At 43.9% G+C, this 18,120-nt stretch overlaps 1 protein-coding gene across 1 annotated transcript in view; it reads left to right on the forward strand.

Annotated features, from left to right (window-relative positions):
• Positions 1 to 146: 146 nt before the first annotated feature.
• The window catches only part of CDC25A (cell division cycle 25A), a 30,917-nt gene continuing 12,943 nt past the window's right edge, over positions 147 to 18,120 (forward strand). Inside the window, exons 1-9 of the mRNA XM_011939189.1 lie at positions 147 to 247; positions 960 to 1,036; positions 3,305 to 3,347; positions 4,112 to 4,148; positions 4,906 to 5,007; positions 7,412 to 7,531; positions 10,903 to 11,037; positions 11,449 to 11,520; positions 15,221 to 15,394. Of these exons, the coding sequence (XP_011794579.1) occupies positions 147 to 247; positions 960 to 1,036; positions 3,305 to 3,347; positions 4,112 to 4,148; positions 4,906 to 5,007; positions 7,412 to 7,531; positions 10,903 to 11,037; positions 11,449 to 11,520; positions 15,221 to 15,394 (861 nt within the window). The remainder of the gene's footprint in view (positions 248 to 959; positions 1,037 to 3,304; positions 3,348 to 4,111; positions 4,149 to 4,905; positions 5,008 to 7,411; positions 7,532 to 10,902; positions 11,038 to 11,448; positions 11,521 to 15,220; positions 15,395 to 18,120) is intronic.

Below are 18,120 nucleotides of genomic sequence, written 5' to 3' on the forward strand. Positions count from 1 at the left end.
GTGTCTCAGGCCCCTGGCCTCGGCGTCGGCCTCGGGGAGATCAGGCCGGGAAACGGACCGGGAGAAGGGCGAGACCCTTCCGTGCGGGTTCGCCGCTCGGGGACAGCCGGGCTGGGGCCCGCCATGTGCACCCCCGCCCAGGCGGAATGTTGGGCGGGAGAGGCGGTCCGGACCTCCCAGGGAAAGTGGTGGAGATCTCGGGCCTAAGCCCGAGCCAGGCCCACCTTCACCCATTTCGGATTGCTCCGTACTCTACTTCTGTCTCTATCCCTGGAAGCTCTTTGGAATCTACCCCCGCGGGGAAAATCAGGCTCTTCTAGGCGCTCACATACACCCTTTGCTAAACCACCCTCAGGATCTTAGTTTGCTGTGATCTTTGTTCCTTCTCAATAGAGGACCATGGTATTTTCTTTCCTGGCGTTTATGTAAAATCATCTCAGTCCCTCAACCCGTGCACATTCCTGATGTCCACTCTGCTGCTTTCCTAAGGCCAGGTCTTTTTACCTAACTTTCTGAAAGCTTCCTGGGCTTTTCCTGATAGCAAAAAATGCATCCCACGGTCTTCCGGCGGAAGAACTACTTTCCCTTCAATCTCTGGCATCCCGTTTGCTAGGCACATGTCTTGTGCATTTCCCAACTTCTGAAAAGCAGAAAGTGTCCTGTTCAACTTTCATCCTGACTCTGTCACAGTACCTAGGACACATGCTCTTATTTTAGGAAATACCCCAATATTTGCCATAGCCATCATAACCTGCAGCGTGGTCCAAGGCCATGCTCACCCACTCCTTTTTTCTCCTTTGCCCAAGTGCTAATTGGGTGTTCAGAGTGGCAAAGTGGGATCTTTGCTTCTTAATCTGCTTCTTAAAGTGGCTGCTGCTTAATCTCATGGCCTATCTCCTGCATGTGACCTTTTAATTATATCCTATAAATCACTCATGGTTTATTTCTGTTGGTTTCAGTGATTATGAGCAACCACTGGAGGTGAAGAACAACAGTAATCTGCAGAGAATGGGCTCCTCTGAGTCAACAGATTCAGGTATTTAAGTCTGTTGTGTGGGAAGCAATACTGTGAATTTCCTGAAACATGCCTTTTCACCCAGGAGGTTAGTTTGGTTAGAACTTGAGGAAGTCACGGCATTGGGTGATAAACACTTTTTTTTTTTTTTTTTTTGAGACGGAGTTTGGCTCTTGTTGCCCAGGCTGGAGTGCAATGGCGTGATCTTGGCTCACCACAACCTCCACCTCCTGGGTTCAAGTGATTCCACCTCCCGTGGTTCAAGCCACCATGCCCATTGATAAACATTATTAAGAAGAATATAAAGGAGCCCTTGTGGCTATTTATGAAGAAAGGAAATAGGTTTCGAATGTCTGTAAGGAGGTGGTGTGGGCTTGCCCTTTAAGGATGGGTAGTAAAGTAAAATTCTCCATACCACTGTAAGTGGCATTCAGGCAATCTTACTGGCTAAAATACAGGGTCAAATTATTGGAAGTACAGTGTCATGAAATCATTTCAGTGATGCTGCTATGGGGGAAATTGCCAGTGCATTTCATTCTTCATGAATTCATATTACTGCAGTTTATCTGTATTTGTACAGATAAGACCGTTGGGGCAAAGATGCTTTAGGTTAAAGGAACTGCAAGAGCAAAAGTCTTTTTTTTTTTTTTTCTGAGATGGAGTCTCGCTCTGTTGCCCAGGCTGGAGTGCAGTGGCGCAATCTTGGCTCACTACAACTTGCGCCTCCGGGGTTGATGCCATTCTCCTGCCTTACCCTCCCGAGTAGCTGGGACTACAGGTGCCCGCCACCACACCCGGCTAATTTTTTTGTATTTTTAGTAAAGATGGGGTTTCACTGTGTTAGACAGGATGGTCTCGATCTCTTGACCTCATGATCCCCCAGCCTCGGCCTCCCAAAGTGCTGGGATTACAGGCGTGAGCCACCGCGCCCGGCTGCAAAAGTCTTAAAATGTAATGTAGGCTTCTGTATGTAGAATGTAATTTAATATAGAACTGGGGATAGGATTGTCATTTGTAGCAGTGTGGTGAGCAAGAGCTCTAACACTTCACTTTCCATAAGGCTACATAGACATGTGAGCTATGGGTGGGTGGGTCTGCATCATCTGAGCTGGCATATAAGTAATGCTGAACAGTGTCTCCTTCACCCTGCTGCCTGTTTTGAGATAGACACCTTGGTATCATTTTGTTAAAGGCAGCAAGTGCTTGCCTTGCATGTCATGACTAGTAGTATTTTTCATTTTGAGACAAGGTCTCAACTCTTGTCACCCAGGCTGGAGTGCAGTGGCCCCATCTTGGCTCACTGCAACCTCCTCCTCCAAGATTCAGACAATTCTCCTGCCTCAGCTTCCCTAGTAGCTGGAATTACAGGTGCGGGCCACGACACCCAGCTAGTTTTTGTATTTTTAGTAGAGACGGGTTTCACCATGTTGGCCAGGCTGGTCTCAAACTTCTGACCTCAGGTGATCCACCCACTTCGGCCTCCCAAAGTGCTGGGATTACAGGGGTGAGCCACTGCACCTGGCCTTTTTTTTTTTTTTTTTTTTGAGACAGGGTCTTGCTCTGTTGCCCAGGCTTCAGGCTGGAGTGCAGTGGCACAATCAGGGTTCACTGCAGCTTCAACTTTACGAGCTCAAGTGAACCTCCCACTTCAGCCTCCCCAAGTAGCTGGGACTACAGGCACGTGCCACCACACCCAACTCATTTTTTTTTTAATTTTGGTAGAGACAAGTCTCGCTATGTTGCCCCAGGCTCGTTTTGAACTTCTGGCCTCAAGCCATCCGCCTGCCTCAGCCTTCCAAAGTATTGGAATTACAGGTGTGAGCTACCGTGCCCGGCCTAGTAGTTGTATTTTTCAAACCCCATATGATTTGACAAGATAAAATATTTAAAACCTGTGCCAAGAAAATTTGGTACCTATTGTTTCTGTGGTTGGAACTCATAGAAAGTTATCTGGGTCACTTCTATCTGAATAACCAAACAATCATGATATGAATCAGTTTTATTCACCCTCTTCTCAAATCCTATTTCCTTTGATGTTATTTGCAAATGGAGGAAAAACAGTAAATAAACTACGAAAAAATTATTCAGACTTGTACAAACATGACATTTTTGACAGTCTAATAGCCATGACATCAATTCTGGCAAAAGTACAAGCCATGAGTATTTGTTGTCTGACTTAAATAAAGACTCAAGTACTTTCTTTAGTGTTTTAATTTTAATGACAAAATGGTGTTTTTGTATTATTTCTTGAGAGGTTTTTTTTTTGTTTTTTTGTTTTTTTTCCCATAGGTTTCTGTCTAGATTCTCCTGGGCCATTGGACAGTAAAGAAAAGTACGTATTCACTGCTTTTAAATGTTTGTACTTAGAAAAAACGTGTCTAAACTTAAATACCTTATTTAAATGAAGTTCTTCATACACTGACTGGAGCCCTGGATTTAGCTGTCCCTAGAAACACTCTGGAATCTCAAGAATGAATAGTTGATGTCAGCAATTTTCAGAACTTTTCTCCCTTTATTTTAGCTATAATTTTGGTGTTCTATTCGGGTCTTACCCAAACCCTTCCTCTGTGCTCTGACATCGTAGCCTTACAAGAACATGTGGGGTTTTTTGTTTGGAGGTAGAGTCACTCTGCCGGCCAGGTTAGAGTGCAGCGGCTCACTGCAACCTCCACCTCCCAGGTTCAACCAGTTCTCCTGCCCTGCCTCCCGAGTAGCTGGGACTACAGGCGTACACCACGACAGCTGGTTAATTTTAGTATTTTTAGTAGAGACAAGGTTTCATCGTGTTGTCCAGGCTGGTCTCGAACTCCTGACCTCGTAATACACCCTCCTCGGCCTCCCATAGTGCTGGGATTACATGCAGCCGAACATGTGTATTTTAAGAAAAGACATGGGTTTGTTTTTTTCACCTAGAAGCCTAGTATTAGGGGTGCTGCTGAGAATAAGACAGCTTCAGAAATTTATTCTCCCATCTCTTGCCTAAAATGGGAGTCTATGACTATACCCCAAGCGACAGGCTAAACACTGTCTCTCTGCTAATATGAATACCTCTTTACTTGTTTTATTCTCATTATTTACCTTCTGGTCTCATTACAGCCTTGAAAATCCTGTGAGAAGAATACATTCCCTACCTGTAAGTTAGTTCCTTGTTTATTTTGAGCTAATACCTGTTACCCGTTCCTTAACTACCAGCATGACCTTGATAGGACACTTAATTTAGAGAGTAAAAACGACTTTTCTTTAGTCTCTTTTTGAGACAAGGTCTTGCTGTGTCACCCAGGCTGGAGTGCAGTGGCAAAATCTTGGCTCACTGCCACCTCTGCTTCCCTGGCTCAAGTGATCCTCCGACCTCAACCTCCAGAGTAGCTGGGACTATATATAGGTGTACACCATCACACCTGGCTGATTTTTGTATTTTTTGTAGAGATGGGGGTCTCACTCTGTTGCCCAGGCTGGTTTCAAACTCCTGCCTTGGCCTCCCAAAGTGCTAGGATTACAGGCAAGAGCCACTATTCCCAGCCTTTCCTTAGTCTCATAAGTACTCAAGATGCTCGGCCTGGAGGAATTTGTCCTCCATTTCTAACAGAGCTTTATTAAACCAGGAAGGATTCTTTTGATGCAAATGTTATTTGGGGATTGATTTGGCACTGTAATCCCTGTTGAGCGGGGCGCTGTAGACCTTGTGAGGTTAGCTGTCAACCCATGGAATGGAAACTTCATTGCTGTGTCCTGGCAAGGTGGAGCCCTGGCCACATTTACTGGTTACCTACTGCAGTGTATGAGGAGCTAGCCTACCCCCTACTCAGCCCCCCTTTTTTCTTTTGGGAACTGAATTTTCCACTGAAATTTTATTTATGTGCCTTAATTATTTTCTTTTTTCACTTTGATAGCAGAAGCTCTTGGGATGTAGTCCAGCTCTGAAGAGGAGCCATTCTGATTCTCTCGACCATGACATCTTTCAGCTCATCGACCCAGATGAGAACAAGGAAAATGTGAGCATGACTTCAATGTACTAACCTGAGGCAGAGGTGAAACCCACAAGCTGTCAGTGGCATAGAGATAAGTGGCTGGGCTGCTTTCTGGGAGACTAAACTTGGCTGTTATGTGCAGTCTTTGGAGTCAGAGATATCTGGGTTTGGATCCTGCTTATTAGCTGTATGATGTTGACAAATTCTTCTCTTTTTAATCTTCTTTGTTCTTTTGTAAAATAGGAGTAGTAATATCTTTTAGGGATGCGACAATAAGTAAGATTATGTATGAAGTATTGAAAATGGTGCCTGATAGGCAGGAGTTGCTCAGATGGTAGCTCACAGGAGTAATTACATGTACAAATAGTGTTTGTCTGGAAGTCTCTGCCCAGGCTGTCCTTGCCTCTTTGCTCTGACCCTGAAATGAATTGTAAGCTTAGGAAAAGGCTCTTTGGCAGTATTTGTAAGAACAGGGCTATCAAGTTCTAGGGTATCTCAGAGTAACTGAAATGGTGGCTTGGAAGGTGAATTTGTGGTTGTCTACCCTGAATGGGCCTGGCTTTTTTGTTCTCTTAGACATTGCACAGAGTAGGCATCCAAAACAGTTGTAATTTTTTCAGCCTTCTCTCTACTGTATTTCTGTATATTTACTTTCTCCCCTTTTCCATTCCTGCTAAAACGCCACAGTTCGTAATCCTTAAAATCTTCCAGGTTTAGTGTAAAACCCACTGCCTCCATGAACTTTCCTGATGAGTTCTTTATCAACTTGGGAAATGTCATGAGAAAGAATATGGAAATGAGTTCCTGCCTTGAGTGCTTGGAGCAGTTTATCAGCCTCTCGTGCTTTTTACCAGGGCAAAGCTGTACTGATGCCTGGTTTTCCCCTGAAATGGCTTCTCTCAGGGTTGCTTGCTTAGAGCTTTGGTTTTTTTTTGTTTTTGTTTTTTGTTTTTTGAGACGGAGTCTCACTCTGTCGCCCAGGCTGGAGTGCAGTGGCCGGATCTCAGCTCACTGCAAGCTCCACCTCCCGGGTTTATGCCATTCTCCTGCCTCAGCCTCCCGAGTAGCTGGGACTACAGGCACCCGCCACCTCGCCCGGCTAGTTTTTTGTATTTTTTTTAGTAGAGACGGGGTTTCACCATGTTAGCCAGGATGGTCTCGATCTCCTGACCTCGTGATCCGCCCGCCTCGGCCTCCCAAAGTGCTGGGATTACAGGCTTGAGCCATCGCGCCCGGCAGAGCTTTGTTTTAAAGGGAAAACAGCATAGGTGGTGGTTAAAGAGCGCTCACTCTGGAGTTGTTCTGTTTTACTTCAATATTTTGGGCACATTGCTTAACCTGCAAGGTCTAGTTTTCTCACCTGTAAAATCGGGACAATCAGGTTGTATTTGATGGTTAAAAAGTTAATGCGCAGAAAGTACTTAGTACTGTGTTGGCATAGAAATCACTGTAATGTTAGCCATTACTGCCTTTTTTTTTTTTTGGTTCTGAACGTTTTTATTTCTCTCAGAACTTTAAAATATGAACATTCTGTAATTCAGCCAGTCTTTACTTCCAGGTAACTTCTCACTGGGTTGCAATTCCCTTTTAAATAACATACTCTTGTTCCGGAAGGTAGTTAGCCGTTCATCACTCTTTCTGTCTAAATAGCATCCAATGACAAATCCCATAGGGACAAGAACATAAACCCAGTGGTCCCGCACAATCTGAAGTAAGTTCACCATGATAGCTGCAGCCTGAGTGCCGACAGCGACCCCAAGACCAAGGGCAACAGGGAACTCAGCCACCCATGCCAGTGCTAGCCATTACTGCTTTTAACACTTAATTATGAGTTCTTAAGTGAATATTTTAGGGCAGGGGGCCTGTGAGTGCTTTCATTTCATAAAGTGGAATCATACAATATATATTCTATCATATCTGGCTTTAACACATTATGCTTGTAAGAATCGTCCATGTTGAGTAAACCAGTAGGGCTTTTTTTTCACTGCTTTTAGTATAGAATAGAATAATAATTTTAAGTAGAAAAAATTACCTCAGTTGGTAGGAAGAGCTGGAGATATGAAGCCCTGAAACAGATGGATCTAGATGGAAAATTTTGACAACTATTCACAGGCAATTTTATTAGATTTTATTTATTTTTGCTCTAGATTTCAGAAACATTGTGATTTAGCTTATTTATCATGTTTTGTATATTTGGCTGATACTGGTGTTAGGAAATACAGTATGGCAAGAAAAAGATGTTACTTTAGAAGTTAGCTGTTGACAGAGCCTTAGATATTCTTAGTTACAGAGATCCATTGTTGGAATTAGGTGAAATTTTAATTTGGAGGCAGAAAGGTGAACAGTGCCCACTTCCTTGCCTCTTTCACCCAAGCTGAGGCTTGAGTTGGTTTTCATGGACAGTAGATGTCTCGACTGTGTCTTGCAGGAAGCCTTTGAGTTTAAGAAGCCAGTAAGACCTGTCTCTCGTGGCTGCCTGCACTCTCATGGACTCCAGGAGGGTAAAGATCTCTTCACACAGAGGCAGAACTCTGCCCCAGCTTGGATGGTATGTGCTCTGGCTTTCATAGGGGAATTCCTGACAGGAAGAAAGGATTAAAACACCTTCTTTCGTCCAGAATTGAAGGCACTACAGTAGCACTAGCTGTCTTTACCTTGACTTTGTCTTTTGAAACTAGACTGTCAAGCATTCTTGGTGGTTTTGCTGTGTCTGGAGAACAGACAGGCTGGTAGGAAGAGTGGGAGATGGTGTTTGAAATATTGCAGTTGTGCAAGGAATATTTGACCTTGTTAATCTGGGAAATCCTGGGTCATCCTAAATGTATGTATGGTGGGATTAGATCTCTTACTATTTTTTGTTTGTTTGTTTGTTTAAGGGCTTTCTGGCAAAAACTGGAAAGCCTGCAAGACAAATTTTAAAAGAGCCGTAACACTAGATCTCTTACTTAAAACTTGCTCTTTTAGTATGCATTCTAAGTGCTTATCAAAGAGCTGGAGAGAGAGCACTTGACTTCTTCCAAAGGTGGTTTATTAAGAACAGTTATGGGCCAGGTGCCATAACTCAGCACTTTGGAAAACTGAGCACTTTGGAAAACTGAGACAGGAGGATCGCTTGAGTCCTGGGCAGCACAGTGAGACCACATCTCTCTCTTTTTTTTTTTTTTTAAGAACTACTATAGATTCCAGTGAACGCTCAGGCTACTGGGCAGTTTTGGGGTCACTTGTTTCAGGGCTATGTATTTGCCAGACAGGGACTGTCATTCCTTCCAAAGTTTCCTGCTGTTGGTCTGAATTGGATTAACTGATAGCATCTATAGATTGAAGAGGCCGATCTTGAGCAGGTGACCACATTTGGCTTGCAGGTTTACCTAGGATCTTAAATCTGAAAATACACCTTTCTAATCTGGATTGTGTTCTGAGGTTCAGCCAGTGTTGCTAACTCTGCCTATCATTTGCACAAAGCACTTTTATATGTTCTTGTCTTGTGAAGTAAGTGGAGTTAACCCACTTGAACAGATCAGGAAAGTACCACTAGAGAGAGGTATGGATGATTTACCAAAGGATATACCTAAGTGGGAAACCAGGATTTAATGATCTCTGGCTGGGTGCCGTGGCTCATGGCTGTAATCCCAGCACTTTGGGAGGCCGAGGTGGGAGGATCACCTGAGGTCAGGAGGAGTTCAAGACCAGCCTGGGTAACATTAATGAGACCCTATCTGTACAAAGTTAAAAAATAGGCAGAGTGTAGTGGCTTGTTCCTATAGTCCCAATTACTTGGGAGGCTGAAGTGGGAGTATTGCTTGAGCCCAAGAATTCGAGGCTGCAGTGAGCTATGATCAGACCACTGTACTCCAGCCTGGACGATGAATTCCTGTCTCAATAAGCAATCTTTAAATTCCCAAGTACACAGTAACACTTTAAGAGTTGGATACCAGAAACAATGTATTTGGTGTATGCTTAGCGCCTAGAACCTGTATCATATCTGCACCTAGGGATCCCAGAACCTACCTCACAAAAGTTGGTGTGATATAGTGTGAGCTTTCATGATAAAGGTACTTCCCCATAATAAAGTTATCTACTCCTAGGCTCAGCTGGCTAAAAAAATTTGCCGTTTCCCAGAGTGTGGTCAGGTGCACTTGGGGAGGACTAGAGACTGCCCAGAACTTGTTTTATATTGTGAAGCAAATCTAATGCCAGAACTAGAATAGGCCAGCTGCAGAGAGGATTCCTTAGTGCATGATCCACTCAGAAACTTGGAGGAGGGCCACTTAATTTACAACAGATTCATACCCCAAAGAGATTTGGATTTTAAGGATTACTTGTAGGGCATAACATTGGGACTACCCTGCTACTGTGAAAAAACTCTAAGCTTTTTTTCTGAATTTGAAAGTGCCTAGAAAACAAAGATTTCAGTATTAGCAGTGTTTGTATTAGTAGGATTTATCTCCAGGTATGGATTTATGAGCAGTTTTTCTAAATTTTCTATATTCCATGTTTAGAGGTTTCCCAAAAAAATATATGACTATAGGTTGGCTAATGAGGTACCGCCATTTTAATTCTGGGAATGGTTTTCTCCTAGGGAGATAGTGTAGTGAGAAGAGTTTGGATTTTGGAGTCAAACACATGAGGTATATAATCTTGGGAACCTCTCTTAAGCACGAGTTTCCTGATTTGCTGAAGGAAAGGATTAGCTACCTTTAGTATATTGTGAGGCTTCTATTGGATTATATGTATAAAGACTATATTGTAGTATCTGGCACACAGTAATTCCTCTTTTTTTTTTTTTTTTTTAGACAGAGTCTCGCTCTGCCCCCAGGCTGGAGTGCAGTGGCCGGATCTCAGCTCACTGCAAGCTCCCCCTCCCGGGTTCACGCCATTCTCCTGCCTCAGCCTCCCGAGTAGCTGGGACTACAGACGCCCGCCACCTCGCCCGGCTAATTTTTTTTGTATTTTTAGTAGAGACGGCGTTTCACCGTGTTCGCCAGGATGGTCTCGATCTCCTGACCTCGTGATCCGCCCGTCTCGGCCTCCCAAAGTGCTGGGATTACAGGCATGAGCCACCGCGCCCGGTCAGTAATTCCTCATTTAAAAACTGAGCAGTGGCTGGGCACGGTGGCTCAAACCTGTAATCCCAGCACTTTGGGAGGCCGAGATGGGTGGATCACGAGGTCAGGAGTTCGAGACCATCCTGGCTAACACGGTGAAACCCTGTCTCTACTAAAAAATACAAAAAACTAGCCGGGCGAGGTGGCTGGCGCCTGTAGTCCCAGCTACTCGGGAGGCTGAGGCAGGAGAATGGTGTAAACCCGGGAGGCGGAGCTTGCAGTGAGCTGAGATCCAGCCACTGCACTCCAGCCTGGGCGACAGAGCGAGACTCCGTCTCAAAAAAAAAAAAAAAAAAACTGAGCAGCATTTAAATCCCAAGTCTAAAGAATGAGGATAGATTTTACAGAAGGAAGTTACCTTTTATTCCCCCCTGTCAGAACTGAAGTTATATATAAGTGCGTTCTTTAGGCCATTTTATGCTCTCAATAGAGATTTGCATCTGCTTGCCCTAACTCATTTCAGCAGATTCTCATACTGTCACAGTCCTCAATGCTGATCCAGTGTTCACTGATGCAACCTCCTAATAAAAGAAACCTTGTTTTTCACAAGAGGCTATCTCTAGTACCCATTATAAGGTGAATTGCTTCTGGCAAGAGTTCTCTGTGAAGGCTACTGACTACTCAGGGCTGTGTGTGGACATCAAATCATTTATAATCTTAGGATACATTTTCCTATAATCAGTAATTGCTAAAATATTACTTTGTGTAACGAGTACATAGTATGTTTTCATCATAGAAACTAGTGACCCATTCAAGGAAATCAAAGTGGACCAGAGCTCTCATTTGTTATTAATCCATGAATTTTGTCTTACAGCTTTCCTCAAATGAAAGAAATAGCAGTGAACCAGGGAATTTCATTCCTTTTTTTACACCCCAATCACCTGTGACAGCCACTTTGTCTGATGAGGATGATGGCTTTGTGGACCTTCTCGATGGAGAGAATCTGAAGGTACTGTGTGTGCGTGTGTGTGTGTGTTCCTATCTGTTCTACTAATTACCTCTGGAGAAGTCATGTGATGTGAAAAAGAACAGCAACAGCAATTCCCCGGGGCTTGCTTAGCTGATACTTTTGTTCATTTGGTGATAATTCATTTAATAATAGGGCTACCAGCCTTATTAAATCCTTTGGGTTGGGGGATGGGGGTGTCAAAAGAAGACATATGATCCTTCTTACCCTGAAGGAGCTAACTAACAGTCTATATGCAAGAAACATGAAATCAGAATGGTATAGGATGGTACATTAAGGATACTTCCTATCCAGGCCTATCTGGTATTCTTCAGGGAGAAACACACCTAAAGCATTTAAACTAATGTTAGTCTCTACAGGATCTTTTTAAAATCAATTTTTCTGTTTTTTTAGAATGAGGAGGAGACCCCCTCATGCATGGCAAGCCTCTGGACAGCTCCTCTCGTCATGAGAACTACAAACCTTGTGAGTTGTTTTAATGTGTCTGGAAGAAGCCCTGGGTGATTGGGGCACTGGACAGAGTAGTCCTTAGTTGAGTATAGCCAAAGATTGAAATGAATGATAGGATTTGGGGATCTGGGTTTTAGGCCTCACTTTGGCTACCTACAAACCTTTAGTGATGATATCTCTCTGCATGTCTCCTGATCTGTAAGGAGTGTGGGTTAGGCGGGACCATGGTCATTCCTGGCTTTTACCATCTAGTCAGTTTGAAAAAAGCCTATCTGAAGCCTTTTTAGCCTGAAGACTTTACTTTTTTTAGGTTATTCTCATTTATATTCCACAGAACCTAGCATAAAATTAGACAAGCAACAGTAACTCACAGGGTTTTTTTGTTGTTGTTGTTTTGTTTGTTTTGTTTTTTTTGAGACAGAGTCTCGTTCTTGTTGCCCAGTCTGGAGTGCAATAGCACAATCTTGGCTCGCTGCAACCTCTGCCTCCCAGGATCAAGCAATTCTCCTGCCTCAGCCTCCCGAGTAGCTGGGATTACAGGTGCCTGCCACCACACCCAGCTAATTTTTGTATTTTTAGTAGAGACAGGGTTACACGATGTTGGCCAGGCTAGTCTCGAACTCCTGACCTCAGGTGATCTGTCCACCTCAACCTCCCAAAGTGCTGGGATTACAGCCACTGTGCCTGGCTGGATTTTTTTTTTTTTTTAATTGAAAATACCTATTTTAGAAATAATTTCTTTTTATATATATATACACACACATATATACTCACACAGACACACACACACATATACACACACACAGTGTAGATTTGTGTTTCCATCATAGGGATACTTTCAAACAGAAAGCATAGTATAGATACAGAATCTATAGCGTATGTGTGTATATATATTCAAAATCACATATATATACACACACACACTAGATTCGTGTTTTCATCATAGGGATACTTTCAAGTTAGAAGCAAGAATGTTCCTACACAGATATATACACCTGTATCTTCAGAGATATACACCCTTAGGTACACATCTAAATTGATAAGTTCGTATTTTTTAATTATCAATAACCTGAACTATAATTATAGAACAAAAGAGCTACAGTTTTTTTGTTTCTTTGTTTTGTTTTTGAGACAGAGTCTCCTTATGTTGCCCAGGCTGGAGTGCAGTGCAGTGGTGCAATCGTGACTTGCTGCAACCTCTGCCTCCTGGGTTCAAGTGATTCTCCTGCCTCAGCCTTCTGAGTAGCTGGGACTACAGGCTTATGCCACCACTGCCGGCTAATTTTTTTGGTATCTTTAGTAGAGATGAGATTTTGCTATGTTGGCCAGGCTGGTCTCAAACTCTTGACGTCAGGTGATCCATCCACCTGCCTGCCAAAGTGCTGGGTTTTCAGGCATGAGCCACCGCACCCAGCCAAGCTACAATTTTGAGATCACTTATGGATTATAGTACATTCATGTGCATAACTTTTGAAAAAATATGTTAACCCAGTACACATGTTATGAGTAAATTTACCAGGTCATTTTGATAGGCATACAATTACATAAAATGTGAGAACACTTTGGAAGTGGCTATTAATTTTATAGATTTGATTTTAAAATCATAAGCATTGGCTTGTAAGCTCTTAATAGTGGGGAAATTTCTTCCACAAATGGTTGTTACAAACTAACCATTGCTGGGAGCTGTAATGGAAAATAAACTCAGACAAAAGAGGGAGAAAATCCCTGGTCTCTGGGAGCAGATGTGGGAGTGATCCGTTCCATTGGGAACTATCAGGAAGATTTCAAAGAAGTGACATTGAAATGTTAGCATCGGCTGGGTGCAGTGGCTCATGCCTGTAATCCCAGCACTTTGGGAGGCCGAGGCATGCGGATCACAAGGTCAGGAGATCGAGACCATCCTGAGTAACACAGTGAAACCCCATCGCTACTAAAAATACAAAAAAAAAAAACAACAACAATTAGCTGGGCGTGGTGGCGGGTATCTGTAGTCCCAGCTACTTGGGAGGCTGAGGCAGGAGAATGGCATGAGCCTGAGAGGTGGGGCTTGCAGTAAGCCCAGATTGCACCACTGCACTCCAGCCTGGGCGACAGAGCAAGACTCCATCTAAAAAAAAATTTAGGCCGGGCGCGGTGTCTCACCCTGTAATCCCAGCGCTTTGGGAGGCCGAGGCGGGCGAATCACAAGGTCAGGAGATCGAGACCATGGTGAAACCCCGTCTCTACTAAAAATACAAAAAATTAGCCGGGCACGGTGGCAGGCACCTGTAGTCCCAGCTACTCCGGAGGCTGAGGCAGGAGAATGGCGTGAACCCGGGAGGCGGAGCTTGCAGTGAGCCGAGATCCCGCCACTGCACTTCAGCCTAGGCGACAGAGCGAGACTCCGCCCCCCCCAAAAAAAAAAATTTTAAAAAATGTTAGCATCAACTTGAAAATGAATGGTTTACTAAGATGTGAAAGGACATTCTGTGCAGAAGGAAAAGCCAGACCAAGACACACAGAGTCGAGAATAGGCTGAGATGCGTTTAGAGAGCTGATTCTCTCTACCACTGGTCAGGTTGGCTTCCCTTGGACTCTGGAAAATTCGTCTTTATTTTTTTTTGAGACAGTCTTGCTCTGTCACCCAGGCTGGAGTGCAATGGTGCAATCTTAGCTCACTGCAACCTCCACCTCCTGGCTTCAAGTGATTCTCGTGCCTCAGCCTCCTGGGTAGCTGGGATTAAAGGCAAGCACCACTACACCTGGCTAATTTTTTTGTATTTTTAATAGAGACGGGGTTTCTTCATGTTGGCCAGGCTGGTATTGAACTTCTGACCTCAAGTGATCCACTGTGTTGGGATTACAGGCATGAGCCACAATGCCCATCCTGGGAAATTAGTCTTTAAAAGACCAGTAGAAAAAACGACTTTGAACACAATTTTGAAAGGCATTTGCTACTAGCCCATCCCCACTCCAAATTTACCATCTTAACTATACCTTAACCGATGATGCCCCCATTTTTATTATAACCTGGCTACTGTGCATCTTTTCTGGATTTAAGTGGGGTTTTTTTTTTTTTTTTTTTTCTTTGAGACAGAGTCTTGCTCTGCCCCCAGGCTGGAGTGCAGTGCCTGGATCTCAGCTCACTGCAAGCTCCGCCTCCCGGGTTCACCCCATTCTCCTGTCTCAGCCTCCGGAGTAGCTGGGACTACAGGTGCCTGCCACCGTGCCCGACTAATTTTTTGTATTTTTAGTAGAGACAGGGTTTCACCGTGTTAGCCAGGATGGTTTCGATCTCCTGACCTCGTGATCCGCCCGTCTCGGCCTCCCAAAGTGCTGGGATTACAGGCTTGAGCCACCGCGCCCGGCCTAGGTGGGGTATTTAAACCCGTTGAGCTGCTTAAGCAAGGTGCAAGTAATAAAATGGAGGGGAAGATAGGCAAGCCAAAAATGTGTTCCTGACTGGAAGGTCGCACTTCTCTTGACGCAGGATTATTTAAATAGTTTTTGTGAGGGCAAAGGATGTTTTACTCGTCTGTATATAATGTCAGCTGAGTATATATATTCATTGAGTACTAAGTGCTCAGTGCCTGCTATGTGCCAGGCCCTATGAGAGTTGCTAGGACTAGATGAATCAGCAGTGTCTGTTTGCTAATTTAGAATGGTTTATTTGTCTTACCATTCAAGTGAACAGGTTTTAATGAAAGATGGGTCTGTCTGTTTTTTTTCCTGTAAGGACAACCGATGCAAGCTGTTTGACTCCCCTTCCCTGTGTAGCTCCAGCACTCGGTCAGTGTTGAAGAGACCAGAACGATCTCAAGAGGAGTCTCCACCTGGAAATACAAAGAGGAGGAAGAGCATGTCTGGGGCCAATCCCAAAGAGTCAACTAGTCCAGAGAAGGCCCACGAGGTTAGTTTCCTAGGTTCCTTTTTACTCTAGCACAGATAATGTATTTTTCAGTTCTAAAAACTTCCACCTAGTGGTTCATTTATTTTCTTAGTTAAGATTTGCTAGGGTTTTGTGTGTGTGTGTTTCTTTTAATAGAGATGGGATCTAGCTATGTTGCTCAGGCTGGTCTTGAACTCCTAGCCTCGAGTGATCCTCCTGCCTTGGGCTCCCAAAGCACTGGGATTACAAGTGTGAGCCACCACACCTGACCGATACTTGGCTATTTTCATGTTGGTTTTTCAATTGCTTTAAGTATGTTCATAATTGCCTGTTGAAGCATTTTTAAGATGGCTGCTTTAAAATCAGACAAATCCAACATCCATTCATAGTATTGGCATCAGTTGATTGTCTTTTCCTATTCAAGTTGGGATTTTTCTGGTTCTTGGTATGACCAGTGATTTTTCCGTTGTCTCCTGTATATTTGTGAGTCTCGGGTCTATGTAAATCTTATGTTTTAGCAGGCCTTCTCTGATACTGTAAGAAAGGTGTGGGTGGAAGTCCGGGTTCCCCAGCACAAACTCCATTGACACCTTAGGTGGGGACTTGTCTCATTATTGCTGGGAGGGAGCGGAAGTTCGTTCCATCCCAGTAGAGTGGTGACTGGGGCACTGTATGACAGCTGGGCAAAGGTGGAGGCCCCCGCTTGCTGTTGGCCATAATTGTTTCTGTGTTGACTGTAGTAGAATGATTATTGTTGAAAAGTCTTCTGCCTCAGTAGGCTGTCCTTTGCCTTGGGAGTGCAGGCTTGCTGTGTTGCTGTCTCTAGTGTTGCTGTCTCCAGCTTCATGAGTTGAATGGTTAACTCGTTTGTTTTTAGTTTTCTTATTTCTGGATCAATCTATTTGAATCTATGAATTTCCCACTGCTTTAGATTTGTCTCCTAACTTTTGACCTGAAATGTTTTTATTATCATTTGTTGTAGATATTTTATTTCCTTTTAATCCAGACCTATCATGGCCTATTAAATACTTGATTTTTATAAAGGTCTGTCTGTCTAATTCTTCAAGTTAATTCAATGCATTGGTCATAGTTGTCTAGGCTGTTTTGTTGTTTTCTGTTTCTGAGACAGGGTCTCTGTCACCCAGGCTAGAGTGCAGTGGCATGATCTCAACTCACTGCACTCTCCACCTCCCAGGCTCAAGCAATCCTCCCACCTCAGCTTCTCAAGCAGCTGGGACTATAGGTGTGTGCCACCAAACCCAGCTAATTTTTGTATTTTTTGTAGAGATAGGCTTTCGCCATGTTGCGCAGGCTGGTCTGAAACTCCTGGACTCAGGCGATCCTCCCACCTTGGCCTCCCAAAGTGCTGGGATTATAGGTGTTAGACATAGCGTCTGGCATGGGTGAGCTAGTGTGATGGTTGTCTGGGCCTAAATCCTATGGTCCTTTATGTTATTCTGTTTATTTCGTGGCTAGACACACAAAACACTGGTTTATTTGTATGTTTTTCCTTACACTGTCCTTATATTGAGGTTTGGTATTAAGCATTATAAAATGGTGAACTGGGCCGGGCGCGGTGGCTCAAGCCTGTAATCCTAGCACTTTGGGAGGCCGAGACGGGCGGATCACAAGGTCAGGAGATCGAGACCACCCTGGCTAATACGGTGAAACCCCGTCTCTACTAAAGAATACAAAAAAACTAGCCGGGCGACGAGGTGGGCGCCTGTAGTCCCAGCTACTTGGGAGGCGGAGGCAGGAGAATGGCGTAAACCTGGGAGGCGGAGCTTGCAGTGAGCTGAGATCCGCCCACCGCACTCCAGCCTGGGCGACAGAGCCAGACTCCGTCTCAAAAATAAATAAATAAATAAATAAAATGGTGAACTGTGTTTTCTGTGGCATGAAAAGGTTTAAGTAAATTGCAGTTTTAAAAGGTTAGAGATGACAACTAAGAAAACATTTAGGCCTACTGCCTTATCGTATCTGCTTTTGTTATTAATGCTTTATGAACATTTTCTCTTTAAAGTATTGTTCTGAAAGAATATTTTAATAGCTGCGTAGTATTTTTGTTTGGGGAGAGTTGTTTGGTTTTTGTTCTTTATTTTTGTGGGGGGCACAGGGTCTAGTGCTGTCGCTCAGGCTGGAGTGCAGTAGCACAATCACAGCTCAGTACAGCCTCCATGGGCTCCAGCACTCCTCCCCACTCAGCCCCCCAGCAGCTGGGACTACAGGCATGCACCACCATGCCCAGTTAATTTAAAAAATCTTTTTAAAAATTTTTTGTAGAAAAGAGGTCTTACTGTGTTGCCCAGGCTGGCCTTGAACTCCTGGGCTCAAGCAGTCCTCCCACCTCAGCCTCCTAAGTATCTGGGACCACAGACACGGGCCAGTGCACCTGGCTGATAGTGTTTCAACTTTCAAGTATACTATAAATAATTGAATAAATCTAATCTTCTGAACATTTAGAATTTCCCTTTCCCTGATTTTCCTTTTATTTCTAATTAAAAATGAAATTCTGGGTTATAAGGGCAAGAACATTTATGAAACTTTACATTGTATACATGTCAGACAGTATCTATCAATATTTAAGAATATTCAGGCTGAGTGCGGTGGTTCACGCCTGTAATCCCAGCACTTGGGGAGCACAAGGCAGGTGGATCACAAGGTCAGGAGTTCCAGACCAGCCTGGCCAATATGGTGAAACTCCATCTCTACTGAAAATACAAAAAATAGCTGGGTGTGGTGGTGTG

The sequence above is a fragment of the Colobus angolensis genome, unplaced genomic scaffold (assembly GCF_000951035.1).
Source record: "Colobus angolensis palliatus isolate OR3802 unplaced genomic scaffold, Cang.pa_1.0 Scaffold18, whole genome shotgun sequence".
Classification (NCBI taxonomy): Eukaryota; Metazoa; Chordata; class Mammalia; order Primates; family Cercopithecidae; genus Colobus; species Colobus angolensis.